Source organism: Onychostruthus taczanowskii, unplaced genomic scaffold, assembly GCF_017590055.1.
Source record: "Onychostruthus taczanowskii isolate IOZ18803 unplaced genomic scaffold, ASM1759005v1 scaffold8, whole genome shotgun sequence".
NCBI classification, from domain to species: Eukaryota; Metazoa; Chordata; class Aves; order Passeriformes; family Passeridae; genus Onychostruthus; species Onychostruthus taczanowskii.
In genome coordinates, this window is record NW_024505892.1 from 12,404,192 (window position 1) to 12,424,956 (window position 20,765).

General features: G+C 39.1%; 1 protein-coding gene across 1 annotated transcript in view; it reads right to left on the reverse strand.

Moving 5' to 3' along the window:
• IPCEF1 (interaction protein for cytohesin exchange factors 1) overlaps positions 1–19,493 on the reverse strand; it is a 39,999-nt gene extending 20,506 nt beyond the window's left edge. The window contains exons 1-6 of the mRNA XM_041423854.1: positions 19,470–19,493; positions 14,556–14,592; positions 13,719–13,888; positions 5,981–6,054; positions 4,751–4,822; positions 1,762–1,823 (exon numbers count right to left, since the gene is read on the reverse strand). Coding sequence (XP_041279788.1) covers positions 1,762–1,823; positions 4,751–4,822; positions 5,981–6,054; positions 13,719–13,888; positions 14,556–14,592; positions 19,470–19,493 — 439 coding nt within the window. The remainder of the gene's footprint in view (positions 1–1,761; positions 1,824–4,750; positions 4,823–5,980; positions 6,055–13,718; positions 13,889–14,555; positions 14,593–19,469) is intronic.
• Positions 19,494–20,765: the final 1,272 nt, after the last annotated feature.

The window sequence follows — 20,765 nt, forward strand, 5'->3', positions numbered from 1 at the left end:
AGAATTATGGTGTGTGATACAGAGAGCAGGAACTGATCAGCAGGAACAGAAGTGACTGTGGGTAGTGACAGTGTTTTAATGAAACATAGCATTGCTTCTGTAAGGATGTGTTCACCCAGGCACCAGTGGGTGCTGCACCCACACTGAAGGCAGCTGCTGGGTCACCTGTGACAAAATGCTTGAAAAGACAAGAAGGTGTTTGGTACCGAAATCAGATCTTTTTCTGAGGGGGAAACAGGTGACTGCCCTTAAAAGCTGAAGATATTGGCTATGTTATGTTATTGCAAAGTTATTAGACAACCTGTTGCAGAGGTTATTGAGTGTATTATTTTATATCTTATGGACTTCTGGTTTTTAGATTAAGATTGGAGGAATAACTCATTTTTCATTGCTTCATAATTATTGATTCAACCAATACAACCAGTATCATGTTTTATTGAGGTTTAAAAAAATTGGTTTAATGTAAAAAAATTTGGCCATTCCCATTTTCCATTAAACTCTTCTGTTCATGAAAAGACGGACAATATATTTGCACACTTCCTTCCTGAGTACAAGTATCTTGCAGTTCTTGCTACACAACTTAATATTCAGTATAGCCCTTTATCCTAAAGTATTTTGATAAAGTCGGCTTCAGACAGGATACAGGCAGGAAGAATTAGATGGTGTGCAAGTTAACAAGTTTCCTGACAAGAAACAAATGTGAACTGAAAACAAAGAAACTGATGAGACTTGCTGAATTCTCCAGGAATCAGTAGCATCTGTGTTTACCAAAACAAAAGCTGCTTTTTATGGTAGAGCATAAATGGAGCCAGATCAAATTAATCAATATGTAATTACATGTCCCAGGCCTGGACATAAACCACAATCTTGAATTTTGTGATAGAGTAGAAGGGCTGCAGAGAGGAACACTTCATTGTTTAGACAAAACAGACTGCATCACCTAAGTGTTCATACAACTGCAAATACCAGTTTCTTCTTCATAATGACAGCTCCTTCACAAGCTCAGCAATTCCAGAAAGGGCACTGGGTACCAATACTCTAAAAATGGAGACTTAAAAGCTCAGATGATGACACAGATTCTTCAGGTTAGAGTCTATTCCTGGTTTGGTAACATGATATTACTCAGAACATTTCTCACTCTAAACCAGCCCCTCTGCCCAGATTTGTGATTTGAGTACTGGTATACTCCCAGCAAAGAGTTATATTAGGTCAGTGTGCAAATTAAGATAAAGAAATAAATTGTTTAGGAATTTTAAAGTTTTTCATCCCATAATGAACTAGGGCTTGGCTCTGAAAAAAATTGTAGGCTCTAGACCAGCAGTACCACCCCCTCACCCCCCAGCACTGCAGTTGTTGGAACCCCCGGGACTGGAGGATACAGTAGGGATGGGTCTGCAGAACACAAGGTGCTCCTGGGCCTGCAAGCTGCCATGCTGCAGCACAATCACCAGCTCAAAACCCAGAGCAGCACAGCTTTCCTCTTCACACTAGGTAGGCTCAGCAAGCCAGCAAACTGCCAGAAAGTAGTTACACACTTCTCACAAGATCACCTGCGAGTGTCTCTCACTGACACTGTTTCTCACCATTTTTTCTTTTCCTGTGGTTACTCTGTACCGTGACAATGTGGTTTCTCTGAGCTCAGGCAGCAGGCAGACCCAAGATGACAGTTCAAAAGAAACAAAATACACGACAAAAATTTGGCCAAGCAAAAACTGTAGCGAACACAATGTAGTTATACACTGAAACCAGTCAGGAGCATACCTTCTTCGTTCTTCCTGTTTGGTGCCTGAGGGTCTACAGCCATTCCCAGCTTACTTAGCCACCTGTGTTTGAAACAGAGGGAACACAGAGTCAGGGACACTCACATGCTCTTCAGACTGAGTTTTGCTCCTTTCAGCTGTTTTCTACATCATCACATCTGTTTTCATTAGCCTGATGACTAAATGCCAAAGTTTCTATTTCTTCGATCATCTTCTAGAAAGGCACCAGTCAACTCTGTTTTAATATTCCCTGTAGTGAACAGGATTAGTTGCCTGGGACATTTTTCCTTGATACTGAAAGAAATGTACTACTGATGACCCAGTAGTGTACCGATTACCCATTTGTGTAAGCTAAAGAAGAAGTTTTTGTGCTGTAAGACCATGTCAGTGAATTCGTCCAGCTGTTGAGGTGTCATCTTTCACCTGAGAGGAAGAAACAGGCATGGGAGCCTCAGAAGATAATATGAGCTGCCCTGGCCACAATTATTGCAGCACAGTCTGCACCACTTGAAACCAAAGTTTTTGATCATAACATATCACATTTTTCAACTTGCTATGTACTTTTGGTTTTAGTAAGTCTCACTTCCTGTGTTGGTTTCTGCTATAACTGGGGTGTTTTTCACTTGTCTTCCTAGGTGGCTGCACTCTTATGGTGCTAGAAACATTCCCTAGTCATAATTTTTTATATTGTGTTTGCCTGTAGTTCACTCAGATCTATCCACATTTTAAGTAAATAACAACTGAAAAGGCTCCAGCTTTTAAGATTAAAACTCAAGGCGTATATAGAGAAAGTATGAAGGGCAGGAATTCATTACCAGGAAAAAAAAACATTTTGTTTGATTTTGGTTCTACTAAAGCAATAGGGAATTTGATAGTAAGATCAGCATCAAAGTAACTGCACTTTTAGACTGCAGTCTGAGCAATAGAGTTACAAAGACATCAGAAAAACAAAGTTTCATTTCTTTAAGAGTGGTCCATTGACTCTTTTCTGACAGCTAATCCTAACAGAATGATTTTTTTAAATGAAAATCCACATTAACAAGGAAAAGATTTGCTAAAAAATTTCTAGGTCTTCATTAATGACGAGGGCAGACAAGTCTCTAATAACTATGTACAACTGGCCAGCTAAATGCATGGCTTTTCTTTTCATGTGTGCATGACAATAGCAAATACATGATAAATTAGTGAAATAAATGACTTTGTTAATAAATCTACTGTTGATTTAATAGAGATATATGTGCAGGTATATGCATATGTCGATATACACATGAAGAGTAACAAAAGGTCATGATCCATCAAGCATTTATGCACACTAGTAACTTGACACACACAAATGCTCCAGTGAGTTCAGTGGAACCATTCACACGTGCATTTGCAGGACTGGAGCCAAGAGAACAGATGTCTTTTAGTCTGTTTCAACATATGCATGAGTATGCGTGTACTTTATGTATTAAATGCATGTATTTTGTACTTTGCCAAGGAAAACATCATCAGTTACAACAGTGGGGGGTTAGTACAGCATAGTGCAGCCTGCTCTAACATTAGGCTACCTAGCTTTAAGCCAAAATGAAATTTAATCAAGCAGTGGAGTTTGAACAAAATCATTCCAGAGGCATAAAAGCTGAGACACCTGTTTAGATTTCAATCACTGACTCAAAGGAGACCAAGCATTTTTCACATGAGAATTTCCAGCTGGGCTCCAAACTGGCTGTTAGCACTTACTAATATCCTCCATTAGCATTAATTTCCTTCTCCAAACGTTCTTCCATCTCTTCTCTCTTAACCAGGGTTACCCTCTCTACTGAAATATTCCTGTCCAGCTGTCCCTCATTCTCAGTCATCCTCATCCAATCTGCCTCAGGATCTTGTCACTCCATTCAGGAGCTCTGGTGGGAAATGCAGGAACACTGAAATGGATGGTTATCTCCCCACCAGAATGCTCCATGCTGCTCCAGCTTGCAAATGGCAATGGATTTTTTCATCTATATTTACTTGTAGGCATCTGTACAGTACAGATTTATTAATACATACCTATGTACATACACTATTGTAATATTGTACATTTCTGTATCTATACATCTTTCAGAAGGTCACACACATTCTCTCAACCTCTCTCTTTTCCTATTGTGGTAAATAGGTATGAGGTCTCTCATTTATAGAGGGAATGAGTAGTCATTGCCCTGTGAAAAATCACCAGTAGAGCCATGATTAAAATCCTGACCCGACTATTGTAGGAGCTTTATTCCCATTTAAATTGTACTGCTTTGTATCCAGTATTTGGCCATTTAATGCAATAGCACAGAGAACAGACTGTGATCTGACAAAAAAAGGGCAAAGACATGAGATATATCTAAATCAGCCAAATTTGGATCAGTAGAAAATAATATCTTTCTGATAGCTCAGTGGTTTTGAAAATGGCAGCATTGATATCCATTTTTACTTCTTCCATTGAGAGCTATTTGTTAATCTTCTGGATGTTTGTGGAATGAAAATGTCTGACCTGCCATGAGGATCATTCAACTACAGCACATCTTGATACTGAAGTTAGTGCAAATTTATATAAAGGAAACAGACCTTTCTATCCCTCTAACCCTCCTTGTTAGCTGATATGATACTCTGAAATCAGAAACTGTTATTTTCTAGTCCTAGAACACTTCTGGAGCTTTTCCCTCTCTGTCCTTTCTCCCCTCACTTCTTCCCAGGTGCTGTACTTGCTATCAAATCTTATCACCACTCTAACAAAAAGGGAGTTATACCAGCAAATGATGGGAAGATTAGCACCAAAATTGGCCTAACTATGCAATTCTGATTTCAATCATAATTAGTGAACAAAGAGCAATAGTTTTCTTCCATTTAGCGACCAGAAAAATTAGACTCCGTAATTCCCCAAATAACTTTGTCAATGACTGCTTGACAGTGAAAGAATGAACTGTCAAAGAGTGTTCTCAGGCATGAGACAGGATGAAACATGACCAGTCGCTCCTACTTACGTGTTCATTTCCAGAACATTTTCTGCCGCAAAATAAAATGTCTTGATCTGTGGGTGGCTGATCTTAATAGCACTTTAGGAAAATAAAAAAAAAAAAAAAGAGATGTGAAGAAAAATAGTTTCCATAAGAAAGAAAAAATAATAGCTGAATGAATTACTTAAAATATTTATTCACTTCACTGTATGAATCCAGATTAGCTTGTCCATCAATACAGCTCTTTCTTTAAAACTCTAGTCTATTTTTATCTCATTTCCTAGGCCACACGCTATTCAGAGAGTATAAACTACAGGAACTAAAAGGGAAGGAATAAAGAATAAAACAAAGTCTTCCATTATTTCATTACATAATTCTGTTGCCTTCTCATACCCCAAATACTATGTGCAGTTTTGCTTCCTCCAACTCTAAGATGTAAAGCAAACTTGAAAAATGCTGGAAGAAAGCACCAGTAGTGACACAAGACATGAAACAGCTTCTGTGTGCTGTGGTCAATCAGGCTAAGACCCCAAAGCATGGAAAACTGATGGCTGAGGGAAGGGACATGTGACACAGTAACATCACAAGCAGCACACAGTGGGTGAACAGTGACTGGCTCTTCTGACTTCTCCATGAGAAGAATGAAGGTTTTCTCTTGAGGGACACAATTAAAACCATGCTGCACTTTATGACTTTGAGCAACCGCAACACCCCTCCAAACCCTTTGAAGTGTACTCAGAAGAAGCTGGAAGTCAGTTCTGCATACGGAGTTTGGAGAGAGTATTTTTAAATGTGCACCCTGCTAAAGAAAGTATTTATTCCTGCACAACCAAAGGCCCCAAGTACAGCCCAAGCTCAGTTGCATCACAGCAGCCTAAAGAATAGTCCAGGCTTGGAGGGATGCGGCATTACTTGCACCACTGCTGACCTCCTCAACTAAGAGGGAGCATCTGAGAACAACAGTCTACTCATAACCAGCAAATGAAAAAAAAAAAAATAAAAGAAGAAGAAAAAGAAAGCATTTGGAACACTCATGTGTTTGGGTTTTTTTTATTTGTGGTTTTAGCAAAGCACATCTGGTACAGATTTTTCAAAAATATTTTTGCAATATGGTTTTCTTTCAGTAGCTCAATTAATATCTCATTATTTATACAACACAAAAGAACTCCCCACAGCTTCACTGTCAAAGACTACTGAGACTCATTCCTTACAATGTTGTAAAAATTATGCAAAACTCGGAACAAGAGATAAACTTACTGCTTTTTTTTGCATTCAATTGCTCGATCCACACTGAAGTCTGGAAGTCTTATGAATCCTTCTGCTTTTTCAGCCTTCCATAAAAGAAAAAAAATTAAATATCACCACATCAACCAACTGGTAAACCAGTAGATTCCAATGCTGAATAACATTCAACATGCAAGTGCTTGTTTTTGGCAGCTTTTTATACTGTGAAAATATATGCTCATCACCATGGGGACAGATTAACCCCTGATGAAATATTTCTATACCAGCTATATTTGTGCAAATCCAGGATGCTGGAAAGCCATCACTCCTCTTGGTGCAAGTGGCAGAGTGTAAGCATAGATTTTGTTGACTAGTAAGGATGAAAAAGTGTTATATCATCTGTTCAGGTTTGGATGGCACCTACAATCTCAAAGGCGTGTTTGTGCCATGATACAGCATGTGGGTATCTTACACAGACATGTAACAGCAACATATAAAATGACTTATGTGTAGCTGAAAAATACAATTCAGAAGTGCCCCAAGATGATTCTAAGTAGAAATGGAGGAGGGTGTCCCCTGTGTAATTGCAGCATGGACCATTTTGCAGGGCAAGCGAGGCAGAGGCAATGCTGGCTGCTCCCATGCCACAAGGTGCAAGGGGATCGTCCCACGCAGCTGAGTTCTGTGATTAAACACTGCAGACCTGCCTCGGAGGGCTTTGGTCTTCCCAGCTATCACTACCCCCGAAAGTTGCAGGCATGGTACAAGAGGTAGCAATATCCAGGCAGACATTCACATTCACAGTACCCTGTTTATATGCAGTCAGCCCTTTCTGCATGCAAGGAGCTTCACTGAGCATTGACGTCTCTGCTCTCAGTCAGCAGGACTCTGAGTCAGAGCTGAAAAAATGAAGTGACAAGCCTCAAATCCCTGTTTGTGCTGCCTGAAACATCTGAGGCAGAAGGATCTTCCTTACTACATCTATCTCCATACACCTGGCCATCTGCAATAAGATTAGATGCTCCTAAGATGAGATGAATATGTAATGTAGACAAGTCTGTAGGACATAATATCAGGGAAAAAAAAGGCACTTTCCAAAACACAGAGTTCTCATTCCTGAATTACATTTTTGCTGCTCCCAGCCATTGCTAGTAGGCACATTAAAATTCTGAAAGTGTACACTGAGTTAAAGCAGATAAAATACACACAACAATTACAAAGGCAGAGGACAGATGAAGATGACTGACAGTATCTCAAGTCTCATTAAGCATGAATATGATCAGACTGTAAAAAGATGTTCATCAAGACAAGTCTTTGAGTTTTAGTGCTTGGAAGTATGAATTTCCAAGAACTGAAATATTGATACAGAATGCTTACTTCAGTGGGTGGCTTCCCCTCATATCTGTATATTATGGCGTACAATAAATCATGACCTAACCATCATTCCTGTCATTTACATGTATTAAACATTAATGTGAGGAGTTTATATTTCATATCATCACCAATAAACGGTTTTGCTGCTCCAAGACACAGACACAGCATCAGTGGAAGGGGTTTTCCTTACTTCAGTACAGGAGAAAAAAAATATTTTTTACATTGGAGCTGAAAAAGTTTCATTTTGTAATATTTGTATGAAAAAGTGCTTATTTGCTACTGTGGGCTTTTAACACTCTCTGATTGTATTTGTATCTGTAAAACTTGTTTAGTGACTAGCTTGGAGAGCTTTTGTTTCCATTCCACGGGTTGGAATTTCATAAGCTTAAAGTCATTGTGATAAAATGACAACTAACTAGTATTAGCATCCCAGATGCATAGTATGTTAAATATATAGGAATGAGAAAATAAATACTGGTGAGTAATGAAGGAGCACTATTTTTGGGCTGCACTGTACTAAAGCTAGAGACTGTATTATCCAGCATTTCTGTTACAAAAAGATGATCACTTACTGGATCTGGAACACCAAAATTCCTGTTTAGTTCCCAAGACAAATTTGAGAATACCATGAACCAAACTCAAAAAAGCTGTCCATGAGGTACAACAATCACTTTTGCACACACCACTGGATGAGAAATGCATACAATGCCAGTTGCTTCTCTGTAGTAAGAATCCATACTCCCAGTTTAAGAAAAAGTTATCCATGAGACCCTGGGTTAAGGAATATACCCAGGTACCCACACAGCAATAAATCTGTGGCCTGAGCTGGGTAAGCCATCAGGTGGGTAAGTGGGTGACTTGGGTCTGGGACAGGTTTGGCCTTTCTTCCATGTTTTGACTGCAGTTACAGCTCAGCCAATTCTGTCCATCAGTGCAGTGACCATTGGTCTAGACTGCACCCTATAAACAGTCTAGAGTGCTGCAAAAGCACTCCTGAGGGGATTAAGTGCATGAAATGCCTTTAGATAAGTCACTGTTTCTACTGTCAATGTACAAAAGTATTTGAGTGTTTGGATTTTGTATTGGACTAGTGAATTACCAGCACCCATAAGCCAGTGGGGAGACACTCACCTGGAACACTCCCACCCAGAAATGGAACTTGGACTTGAACCATTGACTTAATCCATCAGTAATTTAGATTAGATCAAAATAGATTCCTCTATCTAAACTAGAAGAGTACCCTCTAAATTACAAATGTCTATAGGTCTGTAGGCCTTGATTTCAATTCTTTAATTCTAACAATTGTACAACAGAAAACCCCCCTATTTCTTATGCAGTATTTGGCCTGTTCTAGTTGGTAAATGATTGTGTTTTCACATACACATTCTCTCTCAATGCACTCAGATTTTATACTAATTCTGTCTGTGATTTCATACTTGTTTATTTAAAGAAAAAAATATGTTTCATTTTATGTATGAGTGAAATACACTATTTGTTCACGTCTAAAATGTGCCACCTATGTAACAGAAAAGAGGGGTTTGATGGGGTATGTAGCTTCATAATTACCAGGAAAAAAATAAAGGAAAAAAGAAAAAAAATCACTAAAAAATCTTAAGGGTGTTATTTCAGTCAGCAAATAGAATTCCAAATAAATCCTAGGAACAGAACATGTGGAAGTCATCTTTTCAGTCATTCTTGGGCTAAAAATGACATTTTAAAACATTTAAAGCATATAGAAATCCTAAGTGCTTTCTTTCTTCCAAAATGTTATCTCTAACATGGCTTTAGCATGCTATTATTTAACTCACATGTTTCATTCAAGATTCCTTCAGATTTTGATGTGAAGCTGTAAAATAGCCCTAAAAAACTCAGATACAAAGAACCTTGACCTGTTTTCTACTTAATCAGGATGTTTAAAAGAATAAGCTGTTATCTCTTGTGGGTTTTATGGAGGTTAGCCTAACATAAATCTGTGCTTTTGCTATTCCAAGTTGTAGAAAAATAATTTCATTAATAACAACAGTCTCTGCAAATTCTTGTGGAAAAAAAAAAAAGAAAGTAGCCATTTTTCACAGGAAAAGCTTTGCACTCAAAAAAAAAGAAATTGTTTATGAAACACAATGCATGAATCCAGTGAAAGAGGCTAATGTCCTTTTGAGCTTGCCTCAATATGTTATCTAAATGTTGTGGCTTTAGGAGATTTAGTAAGTCATTTAAAGTGAGTGTAATGTTGCAGCAAGATTTTAAAAAACAGTGCTTGAAAAAATGAAATATCTTGTTATTGTGGAAGAGCTCCAATCTGCAAATCAGGGTAGTCCTCAAGGCTTCATCAGTGTTTCAGTACTGCCCCCAGAAGACACTATGGATGTTGGAGGAGCAGTTCAGCATTTTAGTCTTTTTTTCTTATTTTTTTGCAAGTACACCAATGAGGCATCCTATAGAACTGTGAATAAATTGTGTAAGATATTGGGCCATAGGTCCCTAAGCCTCTCAGTTCAATCAGCTGACATCAATGGCTTTTTCTCATCCACATAAGCAGCTATTACAACTCAAAGGTAAAAGATTTTTCTTTTAAAAGACCATAATTACACAGCTTCCAGCAAAGCTGTTGGAGTGAGGACCAATGCAAATGCAGTGAATGAGGGGAAAAAAGCATACAAAGATAAATAGTGACATCTCTTTAATTTTATATTTATATTTCTTTTCAGCCTGAATCCCCATGACAACCATCGTTAAGACAGTCTATAAAAATCTATTTCAACTCTATGTGGAAAACCAGTTAAGCTACCCTAAAGACCCACCAGACAGAGGCATTTAGTCTTTTGTCCCATTCCAGCCAACACTATCCAACACAGTCAAAACAAGCACAAAGAGCCAGGAGCCTGGGATTACACGTGACAATCCTCCCCCACCACCCCTCTTCCTATGCAGGAGTACTAATTCCCTCTGGGGTTTCAGTATGAGAATTGAAACAGCTAAAGGGTCAGGCACTTGTCTTCAAGGCAGCTGCCTACAGCGAGCAGTACTAAAAAAAGAAAAAAAAACCAAAAAAACCAAAAAAACCCAAACACTAATGAAGAGCAGTTGTCCAAGGAGTCTGGTGTTCTTGAATGCACCCAGAAATTTTGACTACCCAGATATATTTTCTGACATGTCCTGTGTTTTCATTGCAAAACCAGCCCTTCCGTGCTTCCTCCTAGTCCAAACAGCTTCCCCTCCCCAGACTGGGAGTGCTTCCATGCTGCAAAGAGAAGTTTACTTGCCTCACGTTTTATAGAAAGAAGAAGGTTGTGTGGAAAGAAGTTCCAGGGCAGCCTACCCAAGCCTGCTGAAATCACTCATCAAAAATTTATTCACATTTGCTTGTGTTCTCTGGCTTTCTTTCAGAAGGAGAAGTTTAACTCTTAGGGTGTCTGATCTGCTACTGCTGACACATTTATTTTCTTTTACTCATTTGCGCTGTGGCATTCACAAAATATTTTTTGTTAAATTGAAGGAAATATCAGCTGCAAATGTCACAACAAGTGTCCTGTATCATGTATCCAAATCTATCTCTCATGAGAGACCCAGAACCAGAGTGTCTTGAAAAATTAAGCCTGAGTGACAGAAACATCCAGAGCTCCACAGGCAGATGGAGACAACTTGACCAAGAAGATGATATGCAGATGAGGTTATCTACCCCAATCCAGGATAATGCATGTTCCCTACAAATTCCACCCACTCTCTATTTTCTCCATCTCCATTAGAAAAAAGGTCCAGCTCCCTGTTGCTATGCTACAGTTGCCAGTGTCTGGTTTTCACACAGCCACAAACAAACCAAGCTCATTTCTCACCAGAGCCAAACTGGTCAAGCAGAGCTACAGGTATTCAGTGTGCCCCAGGCCCTTTGATGTCAGCCCTACTCTTTCATCAGCACCTTTGGCATCAGCCCCTGTAAAAGGGCTGGTCACAGGAAGCCTCAGGCATGTGAGAAGCAGGATTCCTGTTTCAACAGAACTTGAGACTGTCATCTTGTACACCCCCTTGGGACCAAGGATTAACTTTACTGAAGACAGTGGAAGTGCAGGCAGTCCTAATGCCAGGCCAGAGACTTGTCAAGCAAGCAAGCCAATGTGTCACTGCTATTTCTCCTTCATCAATATTGAAGTAAGAATATCTGGGTCTAATTGACCCACATACAACCCTGAGCATGCCTCTGGTCTCAAGAATTTAAGAGTGCAGGCCTTAGCAAAGAACACCTCTCCTCCTTTCCAAACCCCACAGTTACTGACATTCTGCAAACACTGATTGAATCTATAATTAAATAGATTATATTATATATTATATTATATATATTATATATTATATATATACTACTACATTATAATTAAATAGATTAAATAAATAGGCTGCACTTTAAGCTGCCCAAAGAAACCATGAGTTTTTAACATAAAATATGTGTGAGAGTTGACAGAAGTAGAAAGCAAAGGGGTGCTACTGGCTAGCATGCTTAAAGCACAGCTGGGATAGGTGAGAACTCAGGGCTGACACAAGACAACAATATATTGAAGCCACATTAGCTCTTCAGAGGACATAAAATAAACTGGAATGAGCCTGACATTTATTTTTCAGCCTTGTTCTTTTGGGGGCAATCAGTGACAGTCAGGAAGCAGGCATGGACTAAAAGGGTGAGTGCTGTCTAGAAGCACTGGAACCAGCATGATCATGGTTTCTCTGGATCTCAGGAGTGGAATTTAACCTGGCCAGAACAACTGAAGGAAGTGGAGGAAGTTTGCACCTCTCCCCCACCACTCTTCTCTTCCCAGGGGCAAACTTCTCCTAGTCTCGCCTTTTTTATTTCCTCTCATCTTGATTACTCCTTGGGATTATTCCTTTCTGATATCTTCTGTGTCTAAAAAGTCACGTCAGCCAGCCAGCTCACCTTTCTTAAAACTGCTTGGCCAGAAGCACACTGCAAACATAGATTTTAAAAAGCCAGTAAGGTTTTGCAAGGTATTAATGCTGCTTATTTGTATTACTGCCTCACCATGTCTTTCAAGCAGAAATATTGTAAGTATAAGGAAAAAAGTGCCTTTTGAAAACTTTTTTCCCCAATATTTTTATTTATTTTCTTTCTAGTATGCATGTATTTGACAGTCTTGAAAAGAATCTCTATCAGGCTACCACAACATCATAAAGAACAACAGCCCAAGACTAGCAAAGTTGCTTTCCTTTACCCCAAGAAGAAATAGTTAATATCATCTTGAAGTACCAGTCAAAGTTTTTATTTGGATTTTTAAAAAGCAAACAAAAAAACTCTCTCTCACACACACAAGCAAATAAACATCTCACAAAAAAACATTAACACTAACACTCACAACTGAAGGGAGAATGTGAAATAGTCTGCATGAGTAAAGCTTTTTTTAGGGTACAAGGATTTTTTAATGGCTTAAAAAACAGTTAGCAAAAATTTTGATGGGGATTACTGCAGTGGAAATAAACAAGTGGAAATCATGCAGATTGCCTTTGATATTTTTAAATGCTCTAAGAATTAATAAGGGTTCCTTTAATCTTTCATCCTTTGCTGTGCCTGTGACATGCTGATTTCCAGAGCAGCTGCTTTGCATTTAAGGAACCTCATGCCCATCCACTATTCAACACTGAAGCTGCTAAGTTTCAAACTATGTTTTTGCTGGCATACCCTAATTCTCTTCACACCCTAATTCTTAGATCTGTCACTCCATCATTTGAATGTGATAAGAGCTTTTTAGAGGTAGCAGTGCCAGACAGCAAAGTGAAAGAAATAACTATATAACTATATGTGAATCTTCCTAGGATGGGCAAGACACCCTGTCTGCCCAATCAAACAAGCCCAGAGTAAAGCCAGCTGACTTCTACTATTTGGAGGAAAGGAAAAAAAAAAAAAAAAAAAAAAAGAAAGGAAAAAAATAGAAGAAAAAAGAAAAAGAAAGCAGACAAACAGAATAATCTCAGTGTGGAAAGGGAAGGAAAGAGAAATAGGAGCGACACTACTGAAAATTAAATTAAATTAAATTAATAATAAGTGAAGAAACATTCCTGTTTTGAGTTTTGACAATAAGTGTTTGCAAACTGTCTCTACTCAGGAAAACATTTCTCAAATTCACATGCCACCAGAGCCTTTAAAGAACAGCTCTTTACAGGACGAAACAGACAGCAAGTTAACATTTCACAAGTACCTGCTGAACTAGAAAATACACAGTTTTCTGCATATTTCAAATTCATATAGACACTTCCCAGCTCACAAGAAGTGTCAGGGCTGAGAAATAAACCCAGTTACTTGTACTCGTCCTGGGTGCCCCTAAATTGCGACCCCAGGTTCCCTTCTCTCAGTCCCAGCAGATGCTGGCACCCGGAGCTGCCTGTACGCTGTACTCACCAGCTGACTGCTGTACCAATACAGCGATGACTCCTTTAGCACACACCAGAACTTTTTCCATTTGTTGCCAATGAAAGCTCCTTTTTCCTTCTTTTTGTAGAGCCATCCTTGGCAATCGGCTTGCCCCAGCTCTTTGCATGATATCCTCCGTCGGCTCATTATAAAGAACCCTGTGCCATTAAAAATACAGTGTTGTGCTTGCTTAAAACTGCATTACCAGGAAAGATGTTGCTGCCAATTAAGGATATCATCCTTACTTAGGAACCTCAGCAAGTCATCCAAGCACATCTTAAAATATACTTAGAAGTAATTCAGTTTTATAATGTCTGTGACAGTAACACATATTCATTTGAAAGGCTTGCTGATGTTCAGAAATTAAACAGTAAGATATAGATAATGCAGATACTAATTAATGGTAAGATAACCGTACACTAGGTTTTGTAAATTAAAAATACAGCCTTTGATCCTTTTAAGAGAAGCATGCACATATTTTCCCTCACACAGCTGCACTGAAAAGGATACATCTATTTAAGTCAGATAGAGAAAACTATTATGCCAAGTACATGAAAACCACTAGTGTGTATGTCTGTGCAGGCAGCTGATTCTACCTCACTGATTTCCAGCTTTGATTCAATTAACATACCACAAGGATTTAGTCCAAAGGAACAGCCCGTTGTCATTTTTCTCAGAATCAGTGTAAGAATCAATGGAGTTAAAAAGCAGCTTTTCACCAGATGAGTAGCAGTACAAAATCCTCACCCTCCCAAGAATAAGACATACTAAGAAAATAACAAAAGAGGAATGCAGGAGAGAAAAGAAAAAACAATCTCTCATTACCTTGGCTTTTCTTTTTTGCCTTCTGACGCAAAGGAACCTGTAAGAAATGCAGGAAGGAAAGAAAAGAGGAAATTTCAGATTGTGTTGCAACATTTGTGTAGAAAGGGGAGGGGGAAGCTAGAGAAGGACGTGGTGGTGATGCTGGTGGTATATGCAGGATGGAAACACATAACCCACTCACTGCTGAAGGGACGTTAGCAGCTGAAGCAAAAAACGTGTTAATTAAAATTGATGTATATCTAGTTGAGCAAGAGCAAACACAGCTCTATTACACATGTCTATCTACTACTGCTTCCTGTTTCACATCCACAGACAGCTTCTACTTTGCTGTGTTTGCCCAAATTTTGTTCTGTGTTTTGAAGTTAAAAAATAGAAGTTAAAACTCCAGCATTTTAATGCTTCATTAGGCTCCACAAGGAGGGTTTACAAACACGGGGAGATTAAATTACTGATAGTCATTTAGCTAACTCCAAGAAATCCTGAAAAATAAAAAAAAAATTATCTTCACTTTTGCCTTTTTTATTTAATGCAGAACATGTATTTTTTCCCTATTAAATAGTTTCATAATATTTCTTATAGAAAAAAAAATCACACAAAATATATGGGCAATTTAGTCACTGCAAAAATAACACAATTGAATTTATTTATGCATTTGCAGTCTATATATTTAATCCTGCATAAACACATAGAAAACAAAACTAAAAGAGAAGACCACAGAACAAAAAAGGAGGTAATTGAAGATGGAAGGTATGGCTTTTGGAGTAAATTCTCCCCAGACACACTGGTTGGTTATGTGATTGCGGACAAAGTACTTGACTTCTCTTTGCCTCAACCTTTCCTTCTCTAGCGTGGGAACTAAAGCATTCACTTTTTTCTATTTTTAGGAAGGGTTTGAAGCCCCCAGATGACAAATGCAGCATAAAGTGAGGTATGATTTAATACGCTGGCCACAATGTTGCTATGCAAAGCCGCTAGCTACCTGATCCGCTGCAGAGCTACGCTATGAACATCCCTAATGTAACCCCTCCACCTCACCAGACTGCTTCTCAGGAAAACAAAACCCCATTTCATATCCCTCTTGAAAAATGTGATGGCTCTTCTCACAGGCAAATTAAAGGTGAGTAAAGCTAGACCATCTGCAAGTTGATAGAAGAGCCCACTGTCACCAGTATTTACAAGAGCGACAACTCTCTGAAGCAGGGATCTCTGCAGAGCGTGGCACAGAGCCGCGTCTCGCAGTCCTGTGCCTATCCAGTGCCTGTCTGACATGACCTGAACAACACTCCTGTGGGAGGCTTTACCAGGCATGAATAATCCCAGACTCCTGCCTAATCACTGAGTATTCTTTTTTCCCGTATTGTTTTTTGGATTTTTTTTTAAACTCAACCACTGCTTCTCTCTCTCAGGCTATTCTCCATGACAACACACAAAGAAAAGCAATAAGAAAACACATCAGCTCTATTAGAGATTCTGCTATTTCCCCATCCTTTTCATGTCTTCATTCCAAAGAAACTTACACCCTATTTAGGACACATGGAAATAATCTATGGTCTCAGGAAATCAATGGGTCACACAAACTAATTGCTTTCCTTCAGAGCTATCCAAAATGATATTAAGGAAAACAAATATGAATCTGGTCTCCTGGTCCAAAAAGTGTGTAGTAAAGAAACATCACAACTTTGCCATGGCACTAAATTGGGGTCATTTCATCTCCAACCAATATAAAGTCATAAAAAAGAAGAGCAATACTGAGACAGGATGTGGCTCTCTCTACACAACTGAGGAGGAAGCAATCTTTCCACTAACCTTGTTGATGATGTAAAAAAAAAAAAAATAGCATGGTCTATTGCTCATTTGCCAGGAAAGAGTTAATACCCATGTTATGTAAGACATCCGTTTGGGGCCCACTTTATATCAGACTGAGGCAAAAACTGATCACCTAGTAAGAGCTTGAGCTAGCTAAAATATTTTACAAATTTATGTGTATTATTCTGCAGCAATGATGGTATCCTGCTGCAAGCTGATCGGGGTGATGAACCAACCCTCTTTTCTTCATATATTGTGGGAGGAGCTGGGAAATTATTGGTGGAAGGAAGAGCAGTTTCTCTACAGCCAGACCTGTATTTAGTCTGCCTGGATAAAATCAGCGGTAAATCTCTAACAAAATAACTGACTAAAGATTTATATTTTTTTTTAATTAAGACATATTTCTCATTATCTTACCAAGTGTTCCTGAAAATTGAGGTAAATTTTCAACAAATTAGCACTAAGCCTGGAATTCTGCAACTTATGGTTGTGTTTTGGTGCTGTTAAGAAAGCCAGCTTCATCCTATAAAAAAATATGTGTTCTGCTCCACACAAGAGAAAGCTCTTATCCCCAAATGCAGCAATAAAATGCAGCATGATTCACAAAATTGCCTTCTCAAATCTTGTTGATCTATAAACAAATAAAAACAACCTCTTTCTCCAAAGCACAGTGTTTGGAGTCAGATACTTTATGAAATAAACAGTTATCAGTAAAACTGTTTTCATCTCAAACCAATAGAAAACTTATATTTAAATGAATCTACCACAAAATTCATAAAATGCCTCACCAGCACAGATTGGATTCAATTTTCCATGAGAATACAACACATCAGCAAGTCTGCAGTGGCAAACCTTTTTTCAAGAAGTGAATTAAAGCTTCCTTCACTGAAAACTCTTTTATAAAAAAGTCAATAATCTTTTATATCCATGGAACGGGGTGAACATTGATTAAAAGATACTTTTAAGTTTCACTCTTCTAGAGCTTCTTACCAGCACAGAGCAAAGAGAAAACTGTGGAAGGCAGAGTTATTACCAATAAAACAATGGGTATAACAGGAGTTCCAGATGTGAATATACTGTAACTGCAGCCATAGCCATTGAACAATCTGAAACTAAACCAAATGTCATGATTTTGCTTTTAACAATCCTGGATATTTTTCTATAATTTTTAATTTCCTAATGGGAAGTGATTTATTTCATTATCACAGGTCCAACTGAAAAACAAGCCAAGAACATCAGATGCATTTCTATTTCTTCTTACCAAGGCAAATCTGAGAGCAGTAGTTCTCAGAAAGCTCTGGGATAACTGCAAAACATACACTTTTGCGCAAGACTGGTAATAGAGAGTAGGTTTTAATTGTTTTGGTGGTCATTGGTTTGCTAAGGACTGAACAGCATGGGCTAGTGATCCTGCTGAACAACACAGATTTCAAACTTGCCATGTGTTACTCCTGCACTTGGCAAACACACCGTGAGTTGCAAAGGAACCTGTACAACTGTGCATTGTTCATTGCCACTTCCATGCCAGGTAGGCTCCCACAATGAGCAAAAATGTATGAGAGAAGTGACAACTCCAGCAGAGGTTTCTGTCAGTCCAGGTGTCCTTTTTTTCCACAGAATCCCAGTATGATTAAGAATGAAGGAACTTCAGGAGGTCATCCAAGTCTACTCTCCACCTACAACTGGGGATAGAAATCAGAGGGCTGGGCAGGCTTTGGCAGTCTCTGCACAACATCCTGGATCCTGGCCCCTCCGAGGAAGCAAACATCTCTGGATGGTTGGTCAGGCCTACAGATGGATCCTTTGTCCTTGCAGCAGGGAGTAACACACTGCAGGGTCTCACCTTTTCTTCCTGGTAGACCTGCATAGTTTACAGTCAAGTGAACCACATCATTTTCTAGGGGACGCATCTGGCTCTTCCTCAATTCTGAGGGCAGCCCACCTGTTCTTAGATGAGGTGGGAGCTTCCTCTTCATACAAGAAGTCATCAATTTCCACTCTTCCAATTCTCCAGAGATTTTTCTTACTTTGATAGAGGGGCACTGACACTGCCTGCTTCTCCATTGCAGGTGGGGACTGATGGTCTTCATGCTGTTTTGTCTCAGAGGAGACCCTATCTCTCTCCCTTCCACTTTCTCGGATGCTGCACAGTTTGCATGCTTCCTCTTGAACCTCCTCCACCTCCCAGGACAGCTCCTCCAAGATGGCCTGCAGCCACATTTCCCTCAGCCTTAGGGAGAGGTTCTTGACACCCCCTGAAGTCTGGGATTTGGAAAGTTGCAACCACTCTCTGTGGAAAACTCTGCCCAAGCAGGGACAGCTGTTCCTACACCTTCTGGGGAAACTGCCCTGTTATCACCATGTCTAAGACTGCTACACCCCCACAGTTTCAACAGAGGCTCCCTTATTTCCCTCCTTCTTCACACCCAGCTACACAAACTCTTGGCTGCTCTCAGGGCAGGTCCCTCCCAAACACCAGTTAAAGGACTCTTGACCCTTCCTAGTCAGAGGAAGCTGCACCAAAGGCTCCAGGTGTCCTGGGTCAGGGGCGGCCTGCAAAGTCCCCAGGAATAAAAATGGGGTGAAGAAATAAGTACATGAAGCTGTTTCAGGGGAAAGAAAAAGAAAAGTCTACATGGAAAAGCAGGGGCATTGGGCTAATACTAAAAAAACAGGCTTCATGTCTCATGAAGTTTGACTCCCAACGCATAAGTCTGAGAAGGCACCAGTGGCAACTATGATCAACAGTTATATTCCACAGAGCTGTATTTTCTTTAAGCTTACCAAGGGTTAGCCTGTGTGGCTAAGAAAATCCTTTGCTAAGCTCATGTATCTTGGGTTGCAGTTACCTCATCCATTGAAGGGTAGGATTTGGAAATGAGGGCACCCCTAGCATCAGGCATGTGCAGTAGATTTCATTTTATCCTTATAGCAGAACTGGGGCAACCTCTCCCTTTGGGCTGCCCCATAAGAAAGATCCTATTTGAATACTGATGCTGTTGTGCATCTTTTATGCTCTTCATGGTCTTTGTGACTAAAAGGATATAATCCCAACATATGATTTCTTCAGATGATCAATAACTCAATCGTAGTTACAAGTATACTTACAAGAATATTGCCATCAGCTTCCATGAATGGTTTCAAAGCTCAATGGAAAAGCTGTTAAAAGAGAAAATTTTGTGTACTTAAGCTCTGTACTATATTTTCATATAACATAAGTCTTGGCAGTAGAGTAAAAAAATGCTTTCAAACATTTTGTCTTTCTAGCTCTACCCTCTGACTTCTCCCAACCCCTAAAAATAATTTTTCCAAAGACAATCCTATGTTATGTGAACTGGTTTTACTGATTTAGAAGTCAACAAGCAGTAAGTAGCATTAACTCAGAAGTATCCAAGCTTATTTTTATGAAATAAACACAACAAAGCTCATAGATTTGGCCTGAGGGTTGCTTTTTGCTTGGTTGTGATAGGTTTTGGAGTTGGGTGGGAATGGAGGTTTTTGAGGTTTTAGGAAGAAATGCAAGAGAGAGAATAAATAAATAAAATCGGGAGTGAATTTTTTGGTTCAATTTGGTCTTTAGTCTGAAAGAAATATATAGGACTTGGATTCCTGCTTTGTTTAAGTAATTCCCAGCATTTTCTGGGAATAAAAATTAAGTAACCTTCTGGTTCTCTTGAATGGGATGAGACCTCATACTGGACTACTCATTTTATAATGGGTTGAAACTTTCCTTTCTGGAGACCAAAACCTGTGCAGTCCAACAACAGACACTGGATTCTATTTTCCAAAAATACCAGGTTAGTAGGTATCCATTTAGGTGGCAGATGAGGTGATTTCATTTGGTTAACACAAGCACTTGTCAGCTCCCTGTGTGATTTTCCTTTGGTTGGTAGAATGGGCAGATGATAAATTGGTGCAGTACAAGATGAATGAAAACATACCAATGTTTTGGTGCCAGCAAAGTTCCTATAAAACTCTGCATGTGAAAGAATCATGGAGGAAAATGGGAGAGGACACAAAACTCCACTCAAGCAAGCAAGAAAAGATTTCCAGAAGTAGAGCCACATTTCAGAAGAATTTCTAACGAGAACATTTTCCTGTTACTAGAACCAGTTATTTAAGATATGTGCCACTCCTTATACATAATATTTGTCTTAGTTTGAAAATAAAATCTTAAAAAAGAAAATAAAAACCCACCTACTGGCTTCCAGCAATTTCAAACCAAAAATAGAAAGGCAAACAAATACATATTTTTCTGGCTGCCAGCCATTTCTGTTCAAAAGTAGAAAGAAGCACTTTCTATAAGTAGCTCAAGTTGAAATAATATCATGATGAGGAGAGATGTTATGGCCAATAATTTCAAGGATGTTTAGAAATCATAGCTAGTACAAACAAGCAGAGGAA